Below are 22,609 nucleotides of genomic sequence, written 5' to 3' on the forward strand. Positions count from 1 at the left end.
TCCGGGTCCTGTTGAAAATAATCCAAGGACAAAAAAAGTATATTTCCAAAGGTAAGGGTGGGAAAAATATATATGCACTATTGTCCGCTGCGTCCACATACAAGTCTCACCTTTACTCCACTTCCCATCAGTCCCTGTTGTATTCGCCCCTTCTTTTTGATTCGCCCGTGGCAAACATATCAGAATAAGTCTCTAAAATAAATACATTACAAAAATATACAGTTGCAAATACATATTATACATGGTGACACATATCTACAAAGAAAGACGGTACACCGAAAGAGTTTTCAAAGCTTTAATAATAATATTATAACTTTCATCCAAAACCGTGTCTGTGAAGGGTAGCAAAACGCTGCTAGGAACACGCTCGCAACACAAAGAAACGGGTCTGTTAAAAAAATAATACGGTACTTGTTAAAATCACGGTAAACCGTGCTCATCTTCCTCCTTATAACTGACGTCATTAATGTCGTTTTCCCCAGTATGAGAAAGAGACTTTGTCATATAGATGTCGTCCTACGCTCCTTTATTCAAAAACACACTAGCAACACACTCGCATATATTCCACTGGTCTAAATCTTACCTTTTGTACTCGAGCGCCGCTGGCGGCTGTTAGAAAAAGTACATAAATTGGCCGCATCACTGAATAAGCCGCAGGGTTGAACATTTGGGAAAAAAGTAGCGGCTTATAGTCCGGAATTTACGGTATATTTTCCTGGGATTCGACCCAGTGAGCTCGGGTCTGCAGGGTCGGTTGGTAGCATCGCGTTCGATATTGAAATTCGTGTTCGAATTGTGAACCCATAGTTGCAAACGAAGCCGTTGTTTTGTTTTTGCGAATCTTTCGAGTGCACAAACGCGTTCCAGTGCTCGTCCTACTTGCAAAGCCCACTAAGCGTGCACGCGCAGCAGGGCGATTGTGCGCGCCCCCGCTGCTCCAGTAGAGACAACAAAGCCTCGCCGTCTTCCATAACAGCAAAGGCTGCAGACTTGAGAAACAACCGAATTGAATTCGGGCGACCGTCTCACTGAATATGGATTTACAGTGGGTGTAGCATCAGACAAGACCGAGCCTTCTCGGCTGGGAAGGTCGACGGACGGCTGCAGAATAAGCGACGAGCGCAAACAACGATCGGCGGTGCGCTTTTGTCTCTTTCGCCCAACCACAGCGACCCCCATCACCGGAGAGCCGCTCCAAGTGCACGATATTCGGCTAGTGGTTCAGCTGGCTGACATCGGGATGCAGCACTATGTTTTCGCCGAAGAGTAGCCGCTAAGGCGACGGATTACGAAGGGAACGCCGAAAGAGCCTTCCTACATCACCCATCGAGGTTCCGACGGGTCGTCGCTGGGGACCCCAACCCGTGTGTCAGTGTCGCGGAGCCCCACTGTTGTCGGCGCTATGGCGGAGCAAGGCTACTCATCTTGGTGAGTGCGCTGGGAGCACCGCGCTTGCAGCTAGCATTAGCCAGCTAACCTCCCGTATTGCTCCTGTCAAGTGACAATCGCGAGGGGATGCATTTTGACGCAATTGTTTCCCGAAACGCAGACGGATCTCGAATGCGTTCCAACTTCGATGAAAACCTCACATTCGTCTGTTATATTTGCGAGAGCAGCTAAATAAACGCGTTTACCCGGCCGCGGCTAATGATGCTGCTGTGCTAACTAACGCCATTCAGCTGAGGTCAATTCCAATGGTGCTATTGTGAACGGATGCTAACGAGCTATGCAACTAGCCAAACGACTTGATAACTCTACTCTAACTCACTCCGGGCATTTGTGCATTATCCTTTACGTCGAAACTATATTTTGGGTGACTTGATTTTCTAGCCCTTGGGGGAGGCAACATTGCACTGTAGCGTTAAGCTGATTAGTAGGCAAACAAATTAGCGTTAGCTGATGGGAGAGAGGGCCAGCGTTCATCGACCAGACTCACAATAACGATGGCTTTTTTGTTGCAGGGGATCAAACCTACTTGCAGTAATAGCAAACTTGTCCGAACGTGACACACTTTTTTTCTTCACTGCGTAATAATCGACAGGTTGTCAAAAAGCAGTTTGCACAGGTGGTGAAAGATACGAGCACCTGAAGCTCCATTGTATGTTGGCACTCGATTAATGAGACGTGATCGCCCAAAACGCTCCTTGAATGAAAATCACGTTGCTGATGCCTCAATAGATGATCCTTTCTCAATATCCGCAATTTGCGTGAAGACTTCATAATGAACTCAGTGTAGAGAACTAATTCTGAATTAAGGCTTTTGGTTTGGTTGGCTGTGACTTCTAGGACTGAAGTGTGTTGTGTGAATGTCCATTGGCAGAATGGAACAGTTTCTGATCTCTCAGCCTAGTTCTGTGGTATTATTTTAGAGCAGGGGTCTCCAACGTGGTGCCCACGGACAGATTCTGAAAATTGCTAACCTTTAATGTGTTCTCGCGATTTTCTGGTAAATTTCTATGTGGCGTGTTTTGGTGGTTCACAGAGCCTACTTTAATCCCTTAACGTTCTGTGGACTGCTGATAAACAAATGCGTGTCTGTATGATGTCACCAGTCAGTGAAATACCTCTTGCGACATGTAATTTTAAAATATACTCATTGGAGAAACATCCCGATCAGTCTGAAACGAGATTTGCGATAGCTCTAATGCTGGTGTAACTCACCAATTACGTCCCCTGGCTGTCATCAAATTATTTTAATGTTTGTGTAAATGGCTTCGTTCCTACGGGGACAAACCAGAGAATCCAATCGTATAAAATATTTACACGATAATGCCAATAGACAAATAGAAATCCGCCTAAAAGCATATATGGTTCATTCGATGTTGCTTCTTGAATCAAGTCAGGTCATGTTTATTTGTATAGCCCTTGATCACAAAGAGTCTCAAAGGGCTGCACAGACCACAGATTATTGCAAACCCAAGACTATTATGACACCATCACCTGATCTAAAACTTACATGATGGCAAATAATACACATATACACAGATATTGTCAACATAAAATACAGGTTATTCATATGCTATAGAATAGAAGTGTGTTTTAAGCTTAGATTTAAAAATTTTCACTAAGGTTGCAGATCGAATTTCAGGGAGAAGAGCATTCCAGAGCACCGGGGCCCGAATGGATATCGCTCTCGAACCTGCGGATCTCTTCTTGGCTCTTGGGATAACTAGTTTGAATCGTGTTCGTTTCACTCCAAAACTCCCCTTTTAAAAGTAAACCGACTCGTAAAAATATTCCCAATATTGTAGTTAACGACTCCGGTTTTCATTGACATAATTTTCCTAAAATAGCTGGCTCATTTTCACTGTCCACAGCCTGAATTTACCTACACGGGCCTGTTCGATAAGACAAAACGGATACCGCTTCAAATAGTCGAAATATTTTCAGCCAATAGTAACAGATTCAAATGATGATTGACACATTGGTTAGCCAATAGAATTTAAAACATAAATGTATCCAATTTTCGATCTGTATTCAAATCGGAGCCGAAATAAAAAGTGTGCAAAGCAATTTGTGATTTATTTTTACGCACCATTACCCAAGTGTTCACAATCATGGATTTGACTTTTGGAAAGAAGTTAAACTCTTTCTCAATGGCCCAAAAAATGGTCGAAGTGTAACACAAACTTGCAAAGCTTTTAGTGTTGTAAAGAGGTCGTCTCCAAACAGCCACTTTTGTAACCACCCCTTAGAAAAATGTTTGAAATACAATGATTAGTTTTCGGATTGTGATCAAATTTGACAAGGTACCAGGTTTAATCTATTGTCTCACTCTTTTTGAAGCTAAGGTGCCCCATCCTACACTCATCCTCAGGCAGGGCTTTTAATCGCAAAAAAAAAAAATTGAGAGAATAAAAACCTTTATTTTCGAGTGTTCCAAAATTACGCAATGTTAGTAGCATTTGCCGTGATTCGAAATGGAACAAAACCTCACCTTTCCATAGTGACCACAAACCTAATTTTCCAACTAGTTCAAGAACAGCATTCAATTTATTTTGGGTATGTCTTGGATTGTGAATTTAGGCAAATTGTACTGGAACGTTAAGGGCTTAACTCAACTTCTAATAATTACAACTCTGTTATAACTTAGTAACAATGTAGTAATAAAATGTTGTCTTTTTTTCTTGCTGCTAAGTGATTTTGCTCATTTAATTGAACTATTGTTTTGCGGCACTATTCCTTTTCATTCATGAACCTTTCACTGTTATTATAATTTACGCCAGTCTTTAAGGACTACATTGTAATTTTATTCTGCCTTTTATTGTCATTGTCATAGTCTTATCCTTTTTTTCTCTTTAAAGTATTTCTTACATGTTTACCCTGGAGTGCCATCTCCAATCTCATTGCATACAATGTTGATATCAATGACAATAAAAACAATTTAAATAAATTTTAGACATTTTGTGCCAATCATTCACAAAAAGTAGTCAAGTCATTTTTATTTGTATTGCCCTTCATCACAAAGAGTATCAAAGGGCTGCACAGATCAAAGACTATTGCAAACTACAGACTATTATGACACCATCCTCTGATCTAAAACCTACATGAGGGCAAATAATACACAGATATTGTCAACATAAAATATAGGTTATCCCTAGATTAGGATGGCTTCGATTATAGAAAAAAAGCTATTCGGATTGTGCATAATGCTGGGTATGAAGAACATACAACAAACTGTTTATAAAATCCATGTTCAAATTTGAAAATATGGTGAAACTTAAAGCCCTAACATTAGTGTACAAAGCGTGTAAGCAACAAATGGAGTATCTTACATAATTGTATGTATTTTTTTTGCTTATTGTAAAGCTGTTTGACAAACACTTGGATTTACAGAATATTCTATTGGTTTGTGATCTTATTTTTATTTCTGCCCAACCTTTCAATATTTGAATACAGAGGAAATTATTGGTGTTTTTAAAAAAAAAAGTCAGATTAATCAAAAAAATAACCGACTGATTAATCAATTATTAAAATAATCGTTAGCTGCAGCATTTGTAAATACATACATAAATTCATTACTTTCTCGTTTGCAGTATATTATGACTTTTTTACACAAGAACTCTGCTCACACCTTGTTTTGAACCATTATTCTGTGACAAAAATGACTGTCAATATGAACCTCAATGATCTTAACTGTGAGGGGGGGGACACATTTTAAGTTGGCCATTTGAATTCTATTGGATTTTCTTTCTCAATCATATCAACATTGTGACATGGCACTCAATGGTAAACATTTTATAAAGACTTTAAAGGGAAAAAAACAAGACTGAATGAAAGGGAGAAAGCGCGATTTACAGCAAAGTGTTTAAAGACTGGCCTGAGTTTGAATAATTGTGGAATTTTCACGAATGATAAAGAATAACATATTGATTATGGGACACAAGCGCTGTTTCTGTTATCATTTCTTTACAGAAATCTGCAAACGTATGTCACACAGTGAAATATAAATAACTGTAAAAAAAATTGCATTTTCTGGAGATGCGGGTTTGACGGCGTTGTTTAATTTTGTTCTAAAATGATAAGGTGTGGCTCTCACTGAAAAAAATAGATTATGTCATTGATGATAGACGAGCAGTTCATGTGGTATTTTTTTTATTGACGCTGTTCTTTTGTTTTCAACTGTAAAAATCGCACCTTGTTTGTTAGGTCGATCGCTAGTTCAGACGTCATATGAGTCCTCGGCATCACACATCGGTCCCACCTTTACACTTCCACGACTTTGATGTGTCATGCCATGTTTCGCCGTGGCCTTGGGTGGCATTTACTCCCCTAAGAAAGTGCAGCAGAGATGGCACTTATTCGTTGGGGATTATCATAGCCCAATCCATTTTGGATAGAAGCTCTCAAGTACATTCCTTTTTTAGATATTTTTTCCACGGGAGACTCTGTCAAAGGGCTTATCAACTGGCGATTTTAGGAATCAATATGATTCGGGAGGTCCTGATCAAGATTTTTGGCTTCCACTCCAGTATGGTTTTACCTTATTTTCTTATGTGTACACTTTTCATACAGCTACACAATCCCTTTTTTTTATTTCACTTACATTCCAGGAAAATTATTTGATGTGGCCTGCAATCTGTTTACCGCTGCAGCCTGTGTTTTGCTTTGCTCTCGTAATGGTCCAACTGCTCTGCAAGAATCAGTTTTAGGTGACGGATAAAATTAGTCGTATTTAAAGTAGCTCTGCAGGTGTTTCTGTGTGAAATCGTAAACGGCTGTTGTACTTCACTGTTTGACTTTCGATATGCGGACCTCACACACACGGTTCAACTCACCAAACCCTCGAAGTTTGAAAAAAATGAGGCACAAATGTCAATTGTTAATCTTTATTAAGATTACTTATCAGTTTGTTTTCCACCTTAATATTAATTTTCCAGCACTTGAGACACCCATGGCACTCTGTAGTCATCAAATGCAGGATGGTGGCAAGCTTCTTCTTAAAATGATGCAAACGGGTTTTTGTTACTACGGCAATCGACATCAGTGAAAGCCAAGTCTCATGACACTTGTTGAGTCAACAGAAAACTTATATTTACCTTTGCAGCCGTTCTCGCCATAATGAATGGCATCACAAGCCCAAACGTGATCATTGGCAATGGTGCATGGTGTATGCCCGGCTTTATTATGTTATTTGATGGTGCACAAACAATACGAATCAGTCTTTTTTGACTGTCCTTGGTCACAATGCATGGAATGGTTAAAATAAAAGAAAAATCTCAAATTTAATGAATCGCATCATTTATTGTAGAAAAATTGGCGGTAGGTGCAGCGCTAATTTTGAGTTTTTCCAAATATCACTTAGAATACGAATGCTAATAAAAAACCCTGCACATAGTTATGACAAAGATTTTTTTTTCCTCAGGTGAAAGACTTTTAGCAGTGTAGTTTGACCTTACATGATTCTCTATAATCAAAACGTTGATGGAATTATTTAAGTTATTTTATAATAATTTAATGCACTAAAAATAATTTGGGGTAATTCACCTATCTTCATTTCCATCAGTTTCCATTTTGCTACTTTGTATTATTTGATCATGACATTACCTTTGCTCAGGGCATAGCTAACAACCCACCACATCTCGTCTTCAGAATGCAAGTGACATTGGATCAGGTGTTAAGTGGAGCCCTAGGTAATTTTGGTGTCATTTTCTCAAAATAATTGCCCCCACAAGATAGATGGGGGGGGAAAAAAGGTAGATATTGCTTCTTGTATCATTTTACATATGCAATCAGACTGCTGTGTTTAAACTAGTGGGAGAGTTATTGTTAAAAAGCTTTTGGGTTGACTCTTGATCTCACATCATATCAGTAATCAAGGTTTTTGTTTTTACTGTTATCCTATTTTACAGTAGTAGATACCTCTATTGAATCCAGCTTGGCTCTGAATAACAATAACAAATGACAGTCAACTTTGGGAGAGTCAAGTCATGGTTATTGTATAGCCTCTAAATCACAAGGAGTCTCAAAGGGCTGTAAAAATATACAGTATACACTGTGGCACAAAACTGTGAAATTAAGATATATGGATAAATATTATATTGTATTGTATTTTGTTGCCATTTAGCTGCTTGCTGTTATTGCACTTATTTTTATTGCACTGTTTTTATGATGCACTATTCTTTATTGCATTATTATTGTAACTAAGGCCAGTTTTTCTAAGCACTATGTTGTAATCATCCATCCATCCAACCATTATCTGCACCGCTTATCCTCAGTAGGGTCGCGGGGGTGCTGGAGCCCTTATCAGAGTGGAATCTTTTTGTTATTTATTCATAATCTTAACTACTTCTAACTACGCCTGGGTGATAAAACGATAATGGGGATTATTTTGATAGAATTTTTGCCAGAATAAATAACAAAAAGGGTTGATAAATGTCAATTTATTTTGACTGTTATTACACAAGCCAAACACTGGAGAAAATGGGGGCACTAATGCAAAGAAAACACAAGTTCCAGGCCAACATTCAGGAGATAAAAAAGGTAACAGGACCAGCCAATCATTTTGCACAAATGGCGCCTCACAGAGTAAAAGGGAAATAACAACAACACGGCGAAAAAGACTCAAAACAAAACACTGGCATACCCACTGAAAGAGTCTAAGACAGGATAGACCCTTCTTCAGTTGTTTGGAGGCATTTTGAAGACGTTAAGTCCGATAAAAATGGCGGCAGAGTCTATTGCAAACTTTGCAGACAATGTGTGGCCACCGAGACGATAACGAAGAATTTATTATTCCATCATTTAAAACAATATCACCCGCTAGAATATACAAAATTAAAAACAAACCCCAAAACGAGTGCTAGCGGGCCAAGAACCGGGTCATCGAATGTTGAGCATAAAGGCAACAAATGCTTTCCAGCAGAGAGCCATTTTCTCGTGTCCATTTATTTTTTTAACATTGTTAGACACTTTAAGACTTATTGCACATAAACGTTCGTAGCTGAGTGTGATTTAAAATGAAATGAAAATGAAATGATCTGCATTTATATAGCTCTTTTCAAGTCAAGACTTCCCAAAGCGCTTTACAGTGTGCTTCACATTTCCCAATAGCGGCTGTGCAGCCATGTAACCTGCTTATTGGGGGTTTTAGGGGTTCAGTGTCTTACCCAAGGACACTCCCACATGTAATACGGGGGAGCTGGGATTTGAACTGCGATCTCTTGATCCCAAGACGATCGCTCTACCTCCTGAGCCACTGCCGCCCGCCCAAATGTGTGTATTTGTGTTTTTTTTTTTTTAAGTTTTGGGGATTGCAGGTCTACTTCATGTTATGTGCAATGTCCTGCCTCATTTTAGGTATGTGATTGTGACTTTTACTCTCGTGCTTTGTGCCGCTTGTCTTGGAATTAATATATTGTCCTGATAGCTCCCTGTTAGCGTGCGGGCTCCAGAAGGCTTCCTGTTTTGTTTGGTCTAGGTAAGCCCCGTTAGCAGTCGGCTAGCAGGCCAGCCTGCCGTGCTCATTGTTTTTTTTTTCCGGCTGGGTTCGTGTTTGTTGCTGCCATGGCTCACGGTTATCCTGGCTGCTAACTGCATGTTTTTGGTCTGCCAGCCTCCCGATTTTTTTCCGCTGATCAACCCTAATTCGTCCTTTATAGCATTCGGGTAGCCTGCCGTGTCCCTGCAGGTTTAGCCCATGTTAGCTCTGTGTGTGTTATTTCTGCCAGTTTCCTAATTTTGGCTGCTCTCCATTTGTTGTACCATCGTTGCACCCGTAGCCATTCTCCCCCCAAAAATACCAAAACTTGGCTTAAAAGAATCTAATGCTTATTGACCAGTTAACATGTAAACCAATAGGGTGACTGGCATGCTAGGAGGCTGGTATGCTTTACATGACGCCAGAGCTCCAAAAGTCAAAGACAAGACTGATTCAAATAGCATTATCTCGGAAAATAATTGGATTATACCAATGACATTTATATCGGTATTATGTAAAAAAAAACAATTTTCTCACAATTTGTATGTTTTAGAATGTGGGAATCCCATTAAGAATGACTGATATCGACTAAGCTCGATGTGGGCTAACCTGAGCGTCCGGGTGGCCTGCTTGGGCCAGCGGGGAGGCCAAGGTGGGATCGAACCATATGATGCGGAGGGGGTCAAACCAGTGTATGCTGTTGGGCCTCTTTGCTGATGAAGGGTTGCAAGGCACAGTATTTCACCCTCTTTTGTGCTGTGGGCTTGACGTAGGGTGCCAAGTTGGGAAGAGCCAAGTGGAATGAATAGTTTGTGAATCAGTGTGTTCTTGACTCTTGCCACCTCCCATTAGGAGGAGATGTCTTTGTTATATAGATGGATAGTTCCTCATATTTGTCTAGTTGTTGGTCACCATGCACCTTTGTTCTGACATTAAAGATTTTATAAAGAAGCTTTTGGGTTTGTCAGTTTTGACTCTGGAGAAAAAATTAGATTTGAAATGTTAAATAAAAAAGGAATAAATAAATGTATATTGTGATCACATTGCCCAGTCCTACTTCTGTTGTCAGTTACACACTCTTCATTTTCAGTATGTAACTCGGAGCAGAAAGCAGCAGACGTGGCTCGGTGCAGACATTCTACGCATTGGAAATATTCACGCTGGGCCTCGTATTGTCATGACCTTTCACACATGCGCTTACGTCACAGTGACTCATTCAGCAGCGCCATGTATGTATGTATCCAATCGCTTTTGTGAATACACAGACATTGAACAGTAGTGGGCATTGTTTGTGTGGGAAATTTTTAAATAAATGACGCTGGTCATACGGCATGGCGGATTTTCCAGGGACATTTTGAGTGTTGAAAGACCTGAGAAAGGAGTAAGATGTAGGAAGCCATACCAATATTTTGCATATTTTTTCTCTGTGACTGACTTAGGAGCACGACTTATTCTTTTGTAATTGCAGCTTGTGATACAAGGCCAAAGTCCATTGTTTCAAAATTACAGTTTATGGATTGAAGGGGAAAAATGCTGTTCCCATGTACGGGTTCTGTTGTGTTTGGCCAGCAATGCCTCTGTTTAATCCATCATCATCATCACTGGCGCATTCATCACTGATGCGATCAGGTCTTGTTGTGCTACAGTTTCGCATGTCTATCAAGAATAATGTCACTATGCGGGTGTCCCGTTTGACCTCTCCCCAAGTATTGCTCTTGCTTGTGCAGTGTGCTGGCGCATGGGCAACTGATTAAATTTAGTTGAACAGTGTTTCAAACGACGTCCTTGACATCATGAAACATGGTATGGTATGAAAAAAGGAATAGACATGGCAATACAGGGTAAACATGTAATAAAGACTTTTAAGAGAAAAAGAAAAAAGACTGTAAGGATAAAAGGGCAAAAATGGTTTCAACGTAGTGCTTAGAGACTGGCCTATGTCAAATCAGGTGACAGTTATTTGTATAGCTCTTAGTCACACGGAGTCTCAACGAATGTCCTCAAATATATCTTGAGGTATATACCTGTGCAATATCATTTAGCAGCAACAAAAAAATAATAAAATAAGTCATAATGGCAACTTAAGAGCAGATGGCAAGACAGAATCAAGGAACAGTGAATTTGCACGTTATAGTAACGATCAAAGTTTGAGATTTTATTCATTTAAGTTTTGCTCGATAGCAATTTCATTCAGTGATAGAATATTTTAAGTACCATAAACACCTGTTGTTTTTAATGTTCCCTCATTACAACTAATAGCTTCAAATTACATACAGCGGGGCAAAAAAGTATTTAGTCCACCACTTGATCTGCAAGTTCTCCCACTTGAAAATAGGCCAGTAATTGTCAAAGTGGTTAAATATCATCTGTGAAAGACAGAATTTGGAAGGATAAGACAGAAAATTACACTGTTCGTCTTTTAAATAATTAATTTGCAAATCATGGTGGAAAATAAGTATTTGGTCAATACCAAAAGTTCATATCAATATTTTGTTGGATACCCTTTATTGGCAGAACTGTTCACAAGCTCTTACACACTATTGCTGGTATTTTGGCCCATTCCTCCACGCAGATCTCCCCTACAGCAGTGATGTTTTGAGGCCGTCGTTAGGCAACATTGAATTTTATCTCCTCCACAGATTTTCTATGGGGTTGAGATCTGGAGACTGACTAGGCCACTCCAGGACCTTGAAATGCTTATGCATATATGTTTCCATCTGGTCTTGGGCCGGGGACCTTTCGCGTGCTAGGCAAATGTACTAACCCCTGCACTAGACAAAAATACATGAACCATCATTCCAATGGTAATTTCTAATAAAAAAAAGTCATAGTTCAAGAAATTTGCATTTCTCTTACATAGCTAGGTGGGGCTTAGAAATCACCTTGAAATCATTTTGCTGCTCTTGGGACTGGTTTTCGTTCACATCAAACAAAACAGTGCCATCTAGTGGTCAAATGATCCACACTGGGGCTTTTAATTATGTGTGTATCATAAATTAAAGCTGAAGCATGTTCATGTATTAGCTTTTCTGTTCTTTTTTTCTTAAAGGGGCATTGCGTATTATTTTGTACCTTTAGTGGCAAAAAAATGTAATCGTTTTAAAAAAGAAATTAAAAAACGTAATTTTAATAATACGCAAAAATCCTTGACCACATCATAGTGATTTATTTTTTTAAACATTTGTTGTTGATGTATTTTATGTTACATAAGCCTCACCAACAGGGAGCCGACATGATTCCCCGCCATCTTGTTGCTACGGCTGCCCAAAGACCCCAAAACCTTATGCTTGCTTGCTGGAGAAGTCAGACAAGGCCAGGCAAGAAAATTCCGCAAATCCGGCTTAACCACTCGCTCTAAGCATTTTTCTGTCATATCACATCACAAACTTCTCTTCATACTCATTTAAGATTGCTTACCCCTCATGACGACAAACTCCCCACTCTCAAGTCATGTATGTTAGGGTGTCACTGGTATTCCTAACGCTCCACAAAGCAATTTTATGACCTTGGAGGGCCACTCTGACTACTCGATTCACACTAAGGTGGAGTGTCTGCAAGTACTTTGTTTTGCACGCCGTGATTAAGAAGCCTTTTCTTCTTATTGACGCATTTGGGAAGATGGAACCAGTTAGAAAAATATTTAAAACCGCAGGGTTAAAATTGTGGGTAACGGTAACGAATAGTTGCCAAGAATTTATTGTGCATCGAAAGAAAAAGGGCTACTGCGCGTATAATATAAAACGAACAAATGTATAAAAACGTTTAACCCGTGTCCTTCTAAAGCTGAAAACGTTGCAGCTTTAGTCTGTTGTGAAATGACGAGCCCCTCTGCAAATGCCACATGAGGCTGCGAACACGCCATACATTCAGATGTCCGGGAAGGGGAGGTGAACATGTTTTAATGGAGGCAATGGAGGTAAAAAAGGTCACAGTTGATCACAAATTACATCCTGTTCCTGGAGGATTTAGCCCATTACATCCATAATTGGATAAGACGATGGAGGGAGATGAATATTAATCCCCAATTGGCGTTCTCCATGCAGCTCTACACTGTAGCTACTGTGAAATGTTGTTAAATACATCACAGTTATTTTGTTAGATGCGTTGATGTATGACTTTTCTCAATACCCGTGGCAGACTCCTTCACTCGCTGACCCTCTCTAGCTTGTTGAGCGTAGGATTTGGAATTGTTATTTGGAAGAGGAGAAAAAAATAAAACCCCAGTCTTTTCAGTGGACAAGGGGGGCTTATGGTTCTTTGGGCTTTGGTCCAGCCCGCAACAGCCCGGGATTGTATTTTGTTTTTAAATGTTCCATTCATCGATCTCGCCCATGTTCTGTGGGCATCTGTGCGCAGAATTCCGACGAACCAGTTTAGCGCTAGAATATGAATTAGCTCCGTGGTGGATGAAACTCTGCGCCTATCTAGCTGCTGCGGTGACATAGGAGTCAAAGAGGAACAAGGTCACTTTTTAAGTAAGTCGAACTGTTCTCTGTAAATCTTCCTAAATTGGCTTGTTAACCCCGTCCGTTATTACCATTATCATCACTTGGCTTTCTTGTTATGAATCTACTCTGATCTACTCGTTTGAGAAGAATCACCAAACCATTGTCACTTGTTAAGTAGAAATGAGTCATTTTGAATAATTTTAGACTAATCATTATATTTCTTACCAACAGCCTCAATCGGTCTTACTAGACCTACATAACAGAATCATTTTTTAACTTTAATTGTGAAACACAAATGGAATGTTGGTCTGCAGTTGGGCAACAAATTGATTGATTTTGCATTTTCAAATGCCAATTGTGAAATTAGCAAAATCATCAAAATGTAAGGAACAAATTCCAAGTAATAAAGGATTTTAATTTATTCACTCAAAGCTGGTGCTGATTATTAAAAGCTATTGGAAAAGTGTCAGAATGTTGGATGAGTGTGTTTACACGATGTTTTTACAATCAAAATGACTGTAGACTCCCGGGATACAACATTAATCTGTTCTCAGGTCAGGATCGCTAAGTGAATTAGCTGCATTGCGTGGGACAGAAATCTATGGCAATGTGAAGTTATGCGTTTCGAACCCCCAATGTCCTAAATAAAAAAAATTATAGTAGAAAAAAAAATTATAATATGCATATGATATTATCCTTAACCATCTATCTATATCACATTCCTCGAGAGGGGTGACCAACAGCAAGACAAACACATACGCAAAAACAAAGAAAAAAGAAAAAAGATTTGACCATGGCCAACCCAAATGCCCAAACAAGTTGAGCACCCCGGTTGGTCATGCTTTCGTCCCCCAGATAAAATGGGACACTAGAACCTGGCCATGTCACTTTGGTCCGGGTGACACAACACACTTTTCTGTTCAACAGCAGGGCCCGACAGCTTTCACTGGTTTACCCCTGCCGCATCATACAGGTGCCCTGCCCATCCCTTAGAACGCGTCTAAACATCCCACTATCCTTTTACAACACATCTCCACTCATTCCTATCACCAACCAGAGCTCTAGCTTCCACTATATTTAGACTTCTTTCCTCTAGTGCACTCATAACACCATCTATCCACGTCAATCGTGGCTTTCCTCTTTGTCTCCTTCCATTTACTTCTGCATTTTATCATTATAAATAAATAAATTTAATTTAGCTTTGGTGTGACATTACTTGGTAAAATGGAATAGCGGGTGGTTGCAGAGAAGAGGTGATGCTATGGCAGATTAAAACTGAAACAGATTTTAAAACTTCCACATGTAAGGGTTGGCATGGTCCTAAAATATTTTATTGACTTTTTATAATATTCAAGATTATTTATTGTTTTCGGTTATACAACATGGCAGGGGTAGTGATTTGTGTGAATTTCCCTGCGGGGATGAATAAAGTATCTATCTATCTATCTCTATCTATCCATCTACCTCGTGTTTCTTGATAATCCTAATGTTGGATTTTATAGTTATCGTGTTTTTGCTTTTCCCTTGTAGTCGGGCTGCACGATTTAGGTATAAAAACCGAATTGCGCTTTTTTTTTTTTCCCTCCCCCAAGACTAGTATTGCAATTTGAATACGGAAGCTTTATGAAAAAAAGTCCAAAAAATGGTCCTTAAAGGGATTATACAATACTTTTTTTTCAATTACGCACAAAATGTGTAGTTTTCTCCCCACAATCATGGAGATATGTTTCAAAATATTCCACGGGGCAATGACTTGAAACAATGGCGGGTCCAATTGAAAAACAGACAGCATAGCGCTTATTTTTGCTTGGAGTAATTGGAACTTCGTTTACACTGTTCCTAGGGGACTTTTGTTTGGTCCGAGTTGCGTGCTTTGATCATCAAAAGGTGCGTGTGGTAAAGTTTACCTGTCTTCATGTACATTGTGCGTTATATTTTTTTGTCTTTGCCTCTTTTCAAGTATGCGATTTAGACTTTTCCTTTTTGTGTTTTTTTATATGTCGTTTAATGTAATATTGTCCAAATAGTACCCCCGTTAGCATGCATGCTCCCAAAGGTTTACAGGTTAGCGCCATTAGCCGTCAGCTAGCTGCTAGCCTGCCATGCTAATTATGTTTTTTTTTTCCCTGGCTGGGTTCATGTTTGTTGATGTAATAATTCTTTATTGTTGGCTCCAGGTTATCTTGGCTCCTTACTGCATGTTGTTGGTCGGCCAGGCTCTCGTTTTTCTGCCGATCGGTCCCGGTTAGCTATTTTTAGCAGCCGGCTAGCCTGCTGTGTCCTGGCTGGTTTAGCCCCTGTGAGCTGTCTGTGTGTTATTTTAGCCAGTTTGCCCCATTTTGGCTGCTTGCCATTTGTTGTACAATACCTAGGCATTCTCCACAAATACGACCAAAACTTGCTTAAAACACTCAACCTTTTCAACTAATTAACATGTAAACCCATATGGTGACTGGCTTGCTAGGTTGCTGGTGTTCTTCACATGATGTCAGTGCTCAGGAAGTCAAAAACAAGACAGTCTGTCTTCAAAATGCATTATCTCGGAAAATGATTAGAATACACCAATGACGTATACATAGATATTATGCAAAAAAAACATGTACTTTTTTTCTCACATTTTGTATGTTTATAGCATTTGAGAATCCCTTGAAATGTAGACAACACAAGAGTTAATCATATTGACATGCTTTTAACCTTAAGAAAACAGTGCTCTCTTCTGGGGAACTTTGTTATGATTGCTCTCTGCTCACTCAAGGCTCACACCGGTGTCTTGCAATTACACGATCACACTACATCACATCAAAATATTGATTCGATTTCGGTTAATCGTGCAGTCCTTCCTTTTAGTATCGCTTCAATTCTTGGGACCCATGGTGAATAAACATAGTACTGTGTCGCAGACTTGAAAAGTACTTACGACACATGAAATTCTGGACTGAAGAGGGAGAAAAGCATTGTGGGAAGTATTTTAGCGAATGGCATATCAGCGTTTTAATTTATGCCGCAACACAAACCAACAGCGGACCAGCATTTTATGTCATCAACAAGAGCGTACAGGCATCTTAAAAACTTAAAGGGACAGGTTGTAATATTTAGTGCCTCCTACTTTTTGTACCACTAGTGGTAAGTGAAAAAAAGCATTAATTTTAATGCTAGGCAATAAATACATGAACTCCTACCAATTTAACTTTAAAAAAAAGGTATGGAAATGTTTATTTCTTTTACATTGTGGAATCCCTACCTAGAGGTTGCTGCCATGTTTGTCTGGCATCTCACTGCTGCGCTGTGCTCTGAGGTATTGTTTTTTTGTTCGCATTATACAACAATGTGATCGAATGGTCAAATATTATGCACTGGGGCTTTTAACCCGCCATACGCATAAACAACTCAAACTTTTTCAAAATTTTATAAGCTTTTCCACACGCAAAATAATTTACTGTGGATGACATGAGGAAATGTTGTAAAGAGGGGCAGAAAAACATCTTTCATTCCGCATTGAAAAGTGAAAACATTGTTTGGTGGGGTCCTCTTATAACAAGGGTCTAATTTTGATGAGGCAAAATTAAAACCGTGTTGTTGTTTATTTAAGGTTAAATTTGAGTCAAGTCATGTTTATTTGTACAGCCCTTTATCACAAGGAGTCCCAAAGGGTTGCACAGACGATTGCAAACTACAGACTAATATTACACCATCTTCTGATCCAAAACCTACTAGAGGGCAAGGAAAAACTCAAAACCTCAACATTAAGAGAAAATTGATTTTAAGATTTAAGGTTAATGTTGAATTGTTTACACAGGATGTCCTTTGTAATTAAACCTATTAGAAGTAATAAAAAAAATACAAATCTACCCATCTTTATTATTTTTAATTATTGAAATCGCAATCACCCAGAATGACCTACATTTGATAGTTTAATTTTGAAGTTTATTGTTCTACCCTAATATGAATTGTGCTAAAATTAGTAGTTGTTAGTTATAAAGTCTAAACAGCCTTGTTCAAATACCAGATAATTGGAGTAGTATAAAAATAATCAAAAATTTGGGTTAGTTTGTTGTGTCACGCTGCTTCAGTTTATTCAGTCTATTACAAATTTTCCCATGTTTTGGATATCTTAGCAAAATGTTGTTATAGTAGTCATTAAGGCCCAAAAATGTTTTCAGGTTATTTATCTTGGTCTCAATATTGTATATCATAACAGCCTGGCAGGTGGAAAGTTCTTTACTGTCACATCAACAAGCTCTTTTGGTAGGAATTCTGTCTCGCTAATGGGGAGGTGGGTTGCAAAGACACTAACTCAACTTTGTTGAGTAAACTTAACAAATGTTCCTTTGGGATTGCAGGGACTGCCCATTTGAGAAATTTGCCATCCAAGACTTGTTCTGTTGCCTTACATTTTTTCTTGTCCACTACGATAATCCCAAATGGGTCCCCTTCAATTCCCTCCTGACTTTCACTGTTCTGCTGTTTTCTTTCTTGTCTCCATCATCGCCAATTTTGGCGACAAGTTGCTGCATGGCTGAACAAGTGTCATAAATAATCTAACAAAGCTGTGCTCTACTATCCTTATTGTTTGAATAGACAGTGCTTCTTAGTTTTTCCAAAATGATTCTCCTTTTCATTAATATATTTTTATATATAGTTTAATTTCTTTATTGTTTTTTTACAATAATCACCTAGGTACTAGCGCTCTAGAAGACACATGTAGTTGAGAAAAAAAAACACGAAGGATTGGCAAAGCAATCGGATTTTGCAGACAAAGTTGCCTTTACCTATATCGGTTTAAAGTTTTCCAGATGCATGCGTGTCAAAACATCTTGGCTACATTTGTTATGTTTGCTAACGTACAGCAGATGCTACCTACCATATTTTTAAAAGACTGTTTTTAAAGGATTAAAAAAAGACCCTTTTTTCAATTAGGCACAGAGCATTTAGGGTTTCTCCTCACAATCATGAAGATGTGTTTCAAAATATTCCACGCGCCATAGATCTCAAGGAATTGATTTTCAAAGTAGACAGTTTGATCTCATATCCTCTAGAACTGTGACGTCACCGAAAGACAACGAAGACCAAAACAATTTTCTTAGACTCACTCTTGGGTACTGACCCACCAGTTGAGAAACACTGTTACATAGGGCATAGTTTACATACACTTCTGCATTCCTCCCCCAAGGGGCTACAATGGCCTCGTTGTATTTTTCCTCTGCACCGGGGCTTGCATTAGGAGGTTGCCGGTCAGGTCCAGGCTGTGTCAAAACATTCAACACTTCAATCAAAGGGCTTGATCTGATTTAAGCCCCCTCTGCACATTTGCAGTCTAGGATGCTGCTCTGAAAGGAAAGTCCTTGCATTAGCAGAAGACATTGCTGGAGAGTGAAAAACATTGTGGTTTTGTTTCCATCACACACCGTAAGTGCAATATCTGCTCTAGATGAAGAGATTCCCACACATCTTCCTGGCGTATGCTGAGAGATCCTGTCACCGAGCCAAGATGACAAAGAATAAAATTAATAGAGGACCGGAGCACTTGTCCATGTGTCACAGTGGGATATTGTAGCATTCCCTAGATGCCATGCAAATGTTTTCGTCCCTCGTGTCTCTGAGCACCATGACAGCTCAGTGATGACTGATAAATCATATGCTTAAAAAGTTATTGAATTATCGGTATTTACTGCAAAAACCCTGGTTTGTTTCTTTTTTTTTTCCTCGAGTAAAAGTTGAATGTTTTTCAAACTACCAAATGTTCTTATGCTGCATTCCAGAAAGGTGGGATCGCAAAGACATTTGGACCTCCAGCAAACCTGCCTTTTTGCAACCGCATCAAAATGGCGGCTGAGGTCAATAGCACACAGAGATAAATATATTTTTATAATCTTCTAAATTATGTTTTACCTTACAACCGTGCATTTGTCCATGGGCATTGCCATTTTGTCGAGTGATATTAGATTGAAGCAACTCGATGAAGTCGGGTACATATTTTTCAATTTCTCATTTTAGTGATATTTTCCTGCTCGGATGTTGGACAATTCCCACTTTTCTGGAATGTAGCAATATTGCCAGTCATCGGTCTTAATTTAGCCACGTATATTACCATATTTTCTGGACTAAAATGTGCACCCAAAAACCAATAATTTAAAAGTGCGAACCAGAGTAGTGGTGATCATTAGTGGACATTAGTAAGCATTAGACCTTATTTCATTATCACCTTATTTCATTATCACACTTGTTCTACTCACGGTGCCAGACACACTTTTTGCATAGTGCAATTCGATATGTTAAACAGTCTCCACTTCTTCACCAACAAACGTTATAAAAACAGAAAATCTTAATAAAATACTTTACAAGCTCTCTTAAGTATGTATTCTCACTAAACCACAATGTTATTGATGCAGAGGTGAAGAAGTGTAGAAAATGTTTAAAGCAAAACATAATGCACTATGCAAATCAGTTTTTCTGGCACTGTAAAAAATAATGTGGTAATGCAAAGAGGTCTAACGCCTTTGCATATGTCTTCTGTACCATTGGTGGTCTATCGGTAAAGTGGTGGTGCTGTCACTGCACTACTCAGGTTCCCGTTGCATGCAATAATTTTCGATCAACCATTGCATTCATATAGACTGTATAGAAAGTTGCGCCTTTATAGTGCAGAAAATAAGGTAATTGAAATCCAGTGAGTGTTGGAGCTGTTATTATGTTGAGTGTAGGAATAATGACCCGGTAAATACTACTGAACCTGTTGATGCTTGTCTGTCCACATTCAAGTACAAACTACCCCTTGGAATGGGGTGTAGATGTCTGTTCTCTGGCAGTAGAGCTTTTAATTTCCTGACAGGCCCTATTGATTGATTGCAGTAGTTTTTATTTAACCTTGTTGGGCTCTCACTTTTACGCTGTGCCAGAGGCAGGGGGCAACCTCTGTGAAAAGGGAACTCCTACGCTTTTGTCCCAACACACATCTACGCCTGCCCTACCTTCCTCGAAAGTATGTCATTAAAACTGTGATTGACGTGCAATATTTTTAGAACACTTAGCCCAGACTTCCCCAACTCCTCTCCTCCCCAGCCACTGTTTTTGATGTTTACGCACTCCAACACACCTGACTCTAAAGATGAGGAAAGTTATCACGCTTTTGCAGATCTTTATGATGATATGAAGCAGGAATCCAGGTCTTGAGCACCAAGATTGTGGAAGCCTGATTTAGCTCACAGATTTGGAATGAAACACTCTCACCCTTTACTTATAGCTTGCTATTAGCGGTGCAACAGATCATCACTAATCGGGAACCTCTCTGCCACGCATCTGTGGTGCAGAATAAGTTAAAATTTTCATCTGTTGGTTAGACTACAAATGATACCAAGTATGAAGCACTTTTCTCAATTTTTTTAATTTGGAAATTTTCTATAAAATACAGTTTGTATGAATTCCGAACTGGCCTGCTGGCTACTCTGCTGTTCTTTGAGGGCTAGCTGGTGCACATAGGCACCACATTAGTGACCCCTGTTTTAAGTGATGCACTATGAATCTAATCTGCTTAAACACTAATTGAAAAAGGGTTAAATTCAGCTACTAATAGATGTTTTCCAATACTTTTTCATAAATCACCTATATGCAATCCTTTGGTACATTTAAAGGTTAAATGTGCAGCATAATCTAAATAATTTGATGAAAATAAGACTTAAAGCACAAAAAAGAGCATTATTATATCTGTGGTGCCTGTTGTTTAAAATTAGCTTAATTAATTTGCGAGGGTCGGTAAGAAAAAAACCTGGTGTCTCTTTAAAATCCTGGAGGAAACCATGAAAAACAAGGAAATGTACGTGGAACGATAAATTGTTATACTTTCGGAAACTCTTTTCTGAAGGTTTCATTGGTTTACATACCATGTTACTGCCATCTTAATCAAAAATAAATAAATTGCATTTGTCTTGTTTCCATGTTAATTGTTTTCTTTCTATCTTTCTCAGGGCATACTCCTTAGTTGACTCCAGCCAGGTGTCCACCTTCCTCATCTCTATCCTCCTCATTGTTTATGGTAGCTTCAGGTAAGTGTCCATTGAGAAAAGTCTTTTTTTTGGTGACTGTATTTCTCTGAACACTCCTCTGCAAAGTGTGCAATCATGTTTGTTTGTTTTTGTCTCAATCAAGATGCTTTAGTAGTTTAGTCAGCAAAGCACATGTGATATCCTTTGCTCAGCCTTGCCAAAATTTAGATACAAATTTTAAGCATCTAGTATCTGCCAATGTAATGGTGGTGTGAATGCACAAATCTGATATACCAAGAGGATGGTAGTGTCGATATCTGATTTAAACACACACATCTTTCCAGTTAAAACTCTCTTGATAAAGCAAAGACATCAGATTTTGAATGTTATCTGGGGTTGCTTTAACAGGCGGAAGTCAAGCCTGTCATATTTTTAATTTTCGTTTTATTTTTGGTTGTTGTTTCTGCTTATGGAATTACTTGCTTATTTTACTTATTGTATCATGCAGATACCAGCCTTATTATGAAGGGACCTTGTGTAATATTTTGTGCCTCCTAGTGGTACAATAAAGGCAAGTCATGCTTATTTGTATAGCCCTTAATCACAAGAAGTCCAAAGCACAGACTATTGCAAACCACAGACTATAATTACACCATCCCCTGATCTAAAACCTACAGGGCAAGGAAAAACTCAAAAACTTCCACATGAGGAAAATGAAGAAACCTTGAGAAAGGACTGCACATGAGATTAGCCCTCTTCCAGGAAGACCAGGCTGCAGGGTCAAATGGGACACCTACATTTTTGACTGAGTCACTCTTGGTGATGCTACATTTGTCAACTCAAAAATACATTAAATATCATACGTACGTTAATTTTTATTAAAAAAAAATTATCGGTCAAGAAATTTGCATCTCTTTTACATAGTGGTATGCCTAGCTAGAAGTTACTGCCATGTTTGTTTGTCATCTTGCTGCTTCATTGTGCTCTTGGCACTAGTTTTCATACGCATTTAACAAAACAGTGCCATCTAGCGGTCAAATGTTACATACTGGGGTTTTAATCCCGGTATCTGTTCTTGCAGCAGTGCCCAATACCTCTTGACTTTTAGTGGGTGATTTGCAATCATGAACATGCAATTCGTGAAATAAATTGACATTGATTTCATGCGATTTTACCCCAAATTTGCACATTTAAATGGTATTTCCGAATAAGTATACGTCTTTTTGCAGAGGTGTATGAGCTTAAGGTAACTGATTGATCGA

At 39.0% G+C, this 22,609-nt stretch overlaps 1 protein-coding gene across 1 annotated transcript in view; it reads left to right on the forward strand.

Moving 5' to 3' along the window:
* Positions 1-907: 907 nt before the first annotated feature.
* The window catches only part of sppl3 (signal peptide peptidase 3), a 41,143-nt gene continuing 19,441 nt past the window's right edge, over positions 908-22,609 (forward strand). Inside the window, exons 1-2 of the mRNA XM_088319793.1 lie at positions 908-1,428; positions 21,330-21,407. Of these exons, the coding sequence (XP_088175919.1) occupies positions 1,403-1,428; positions 21,330-21,407 (104 nt within the window). The 5' untranslated portion in view covers positions 908-1,402. The remainder of the gene's footprint in view (positions 1,429-21,329; positions 21,408-22,609) is intronic.

The sequence above is a fragment of the Urocampus carinirostris genome, chromosome 16, assembly GCF_059441175.1.
Source record: "Urocampus carinirostris isolate Australia breed hairy pipefish chromosome 16, RoL_Ucar_1.0, whole genome shotgun sequence".
Classification (NCBI taxonomy): Eukaryota; Metazoa; Chordata; class Actinopteri; order Syngnathiformes; family Syngnathidae; genus Urocampus; species Urocampus carinirostris.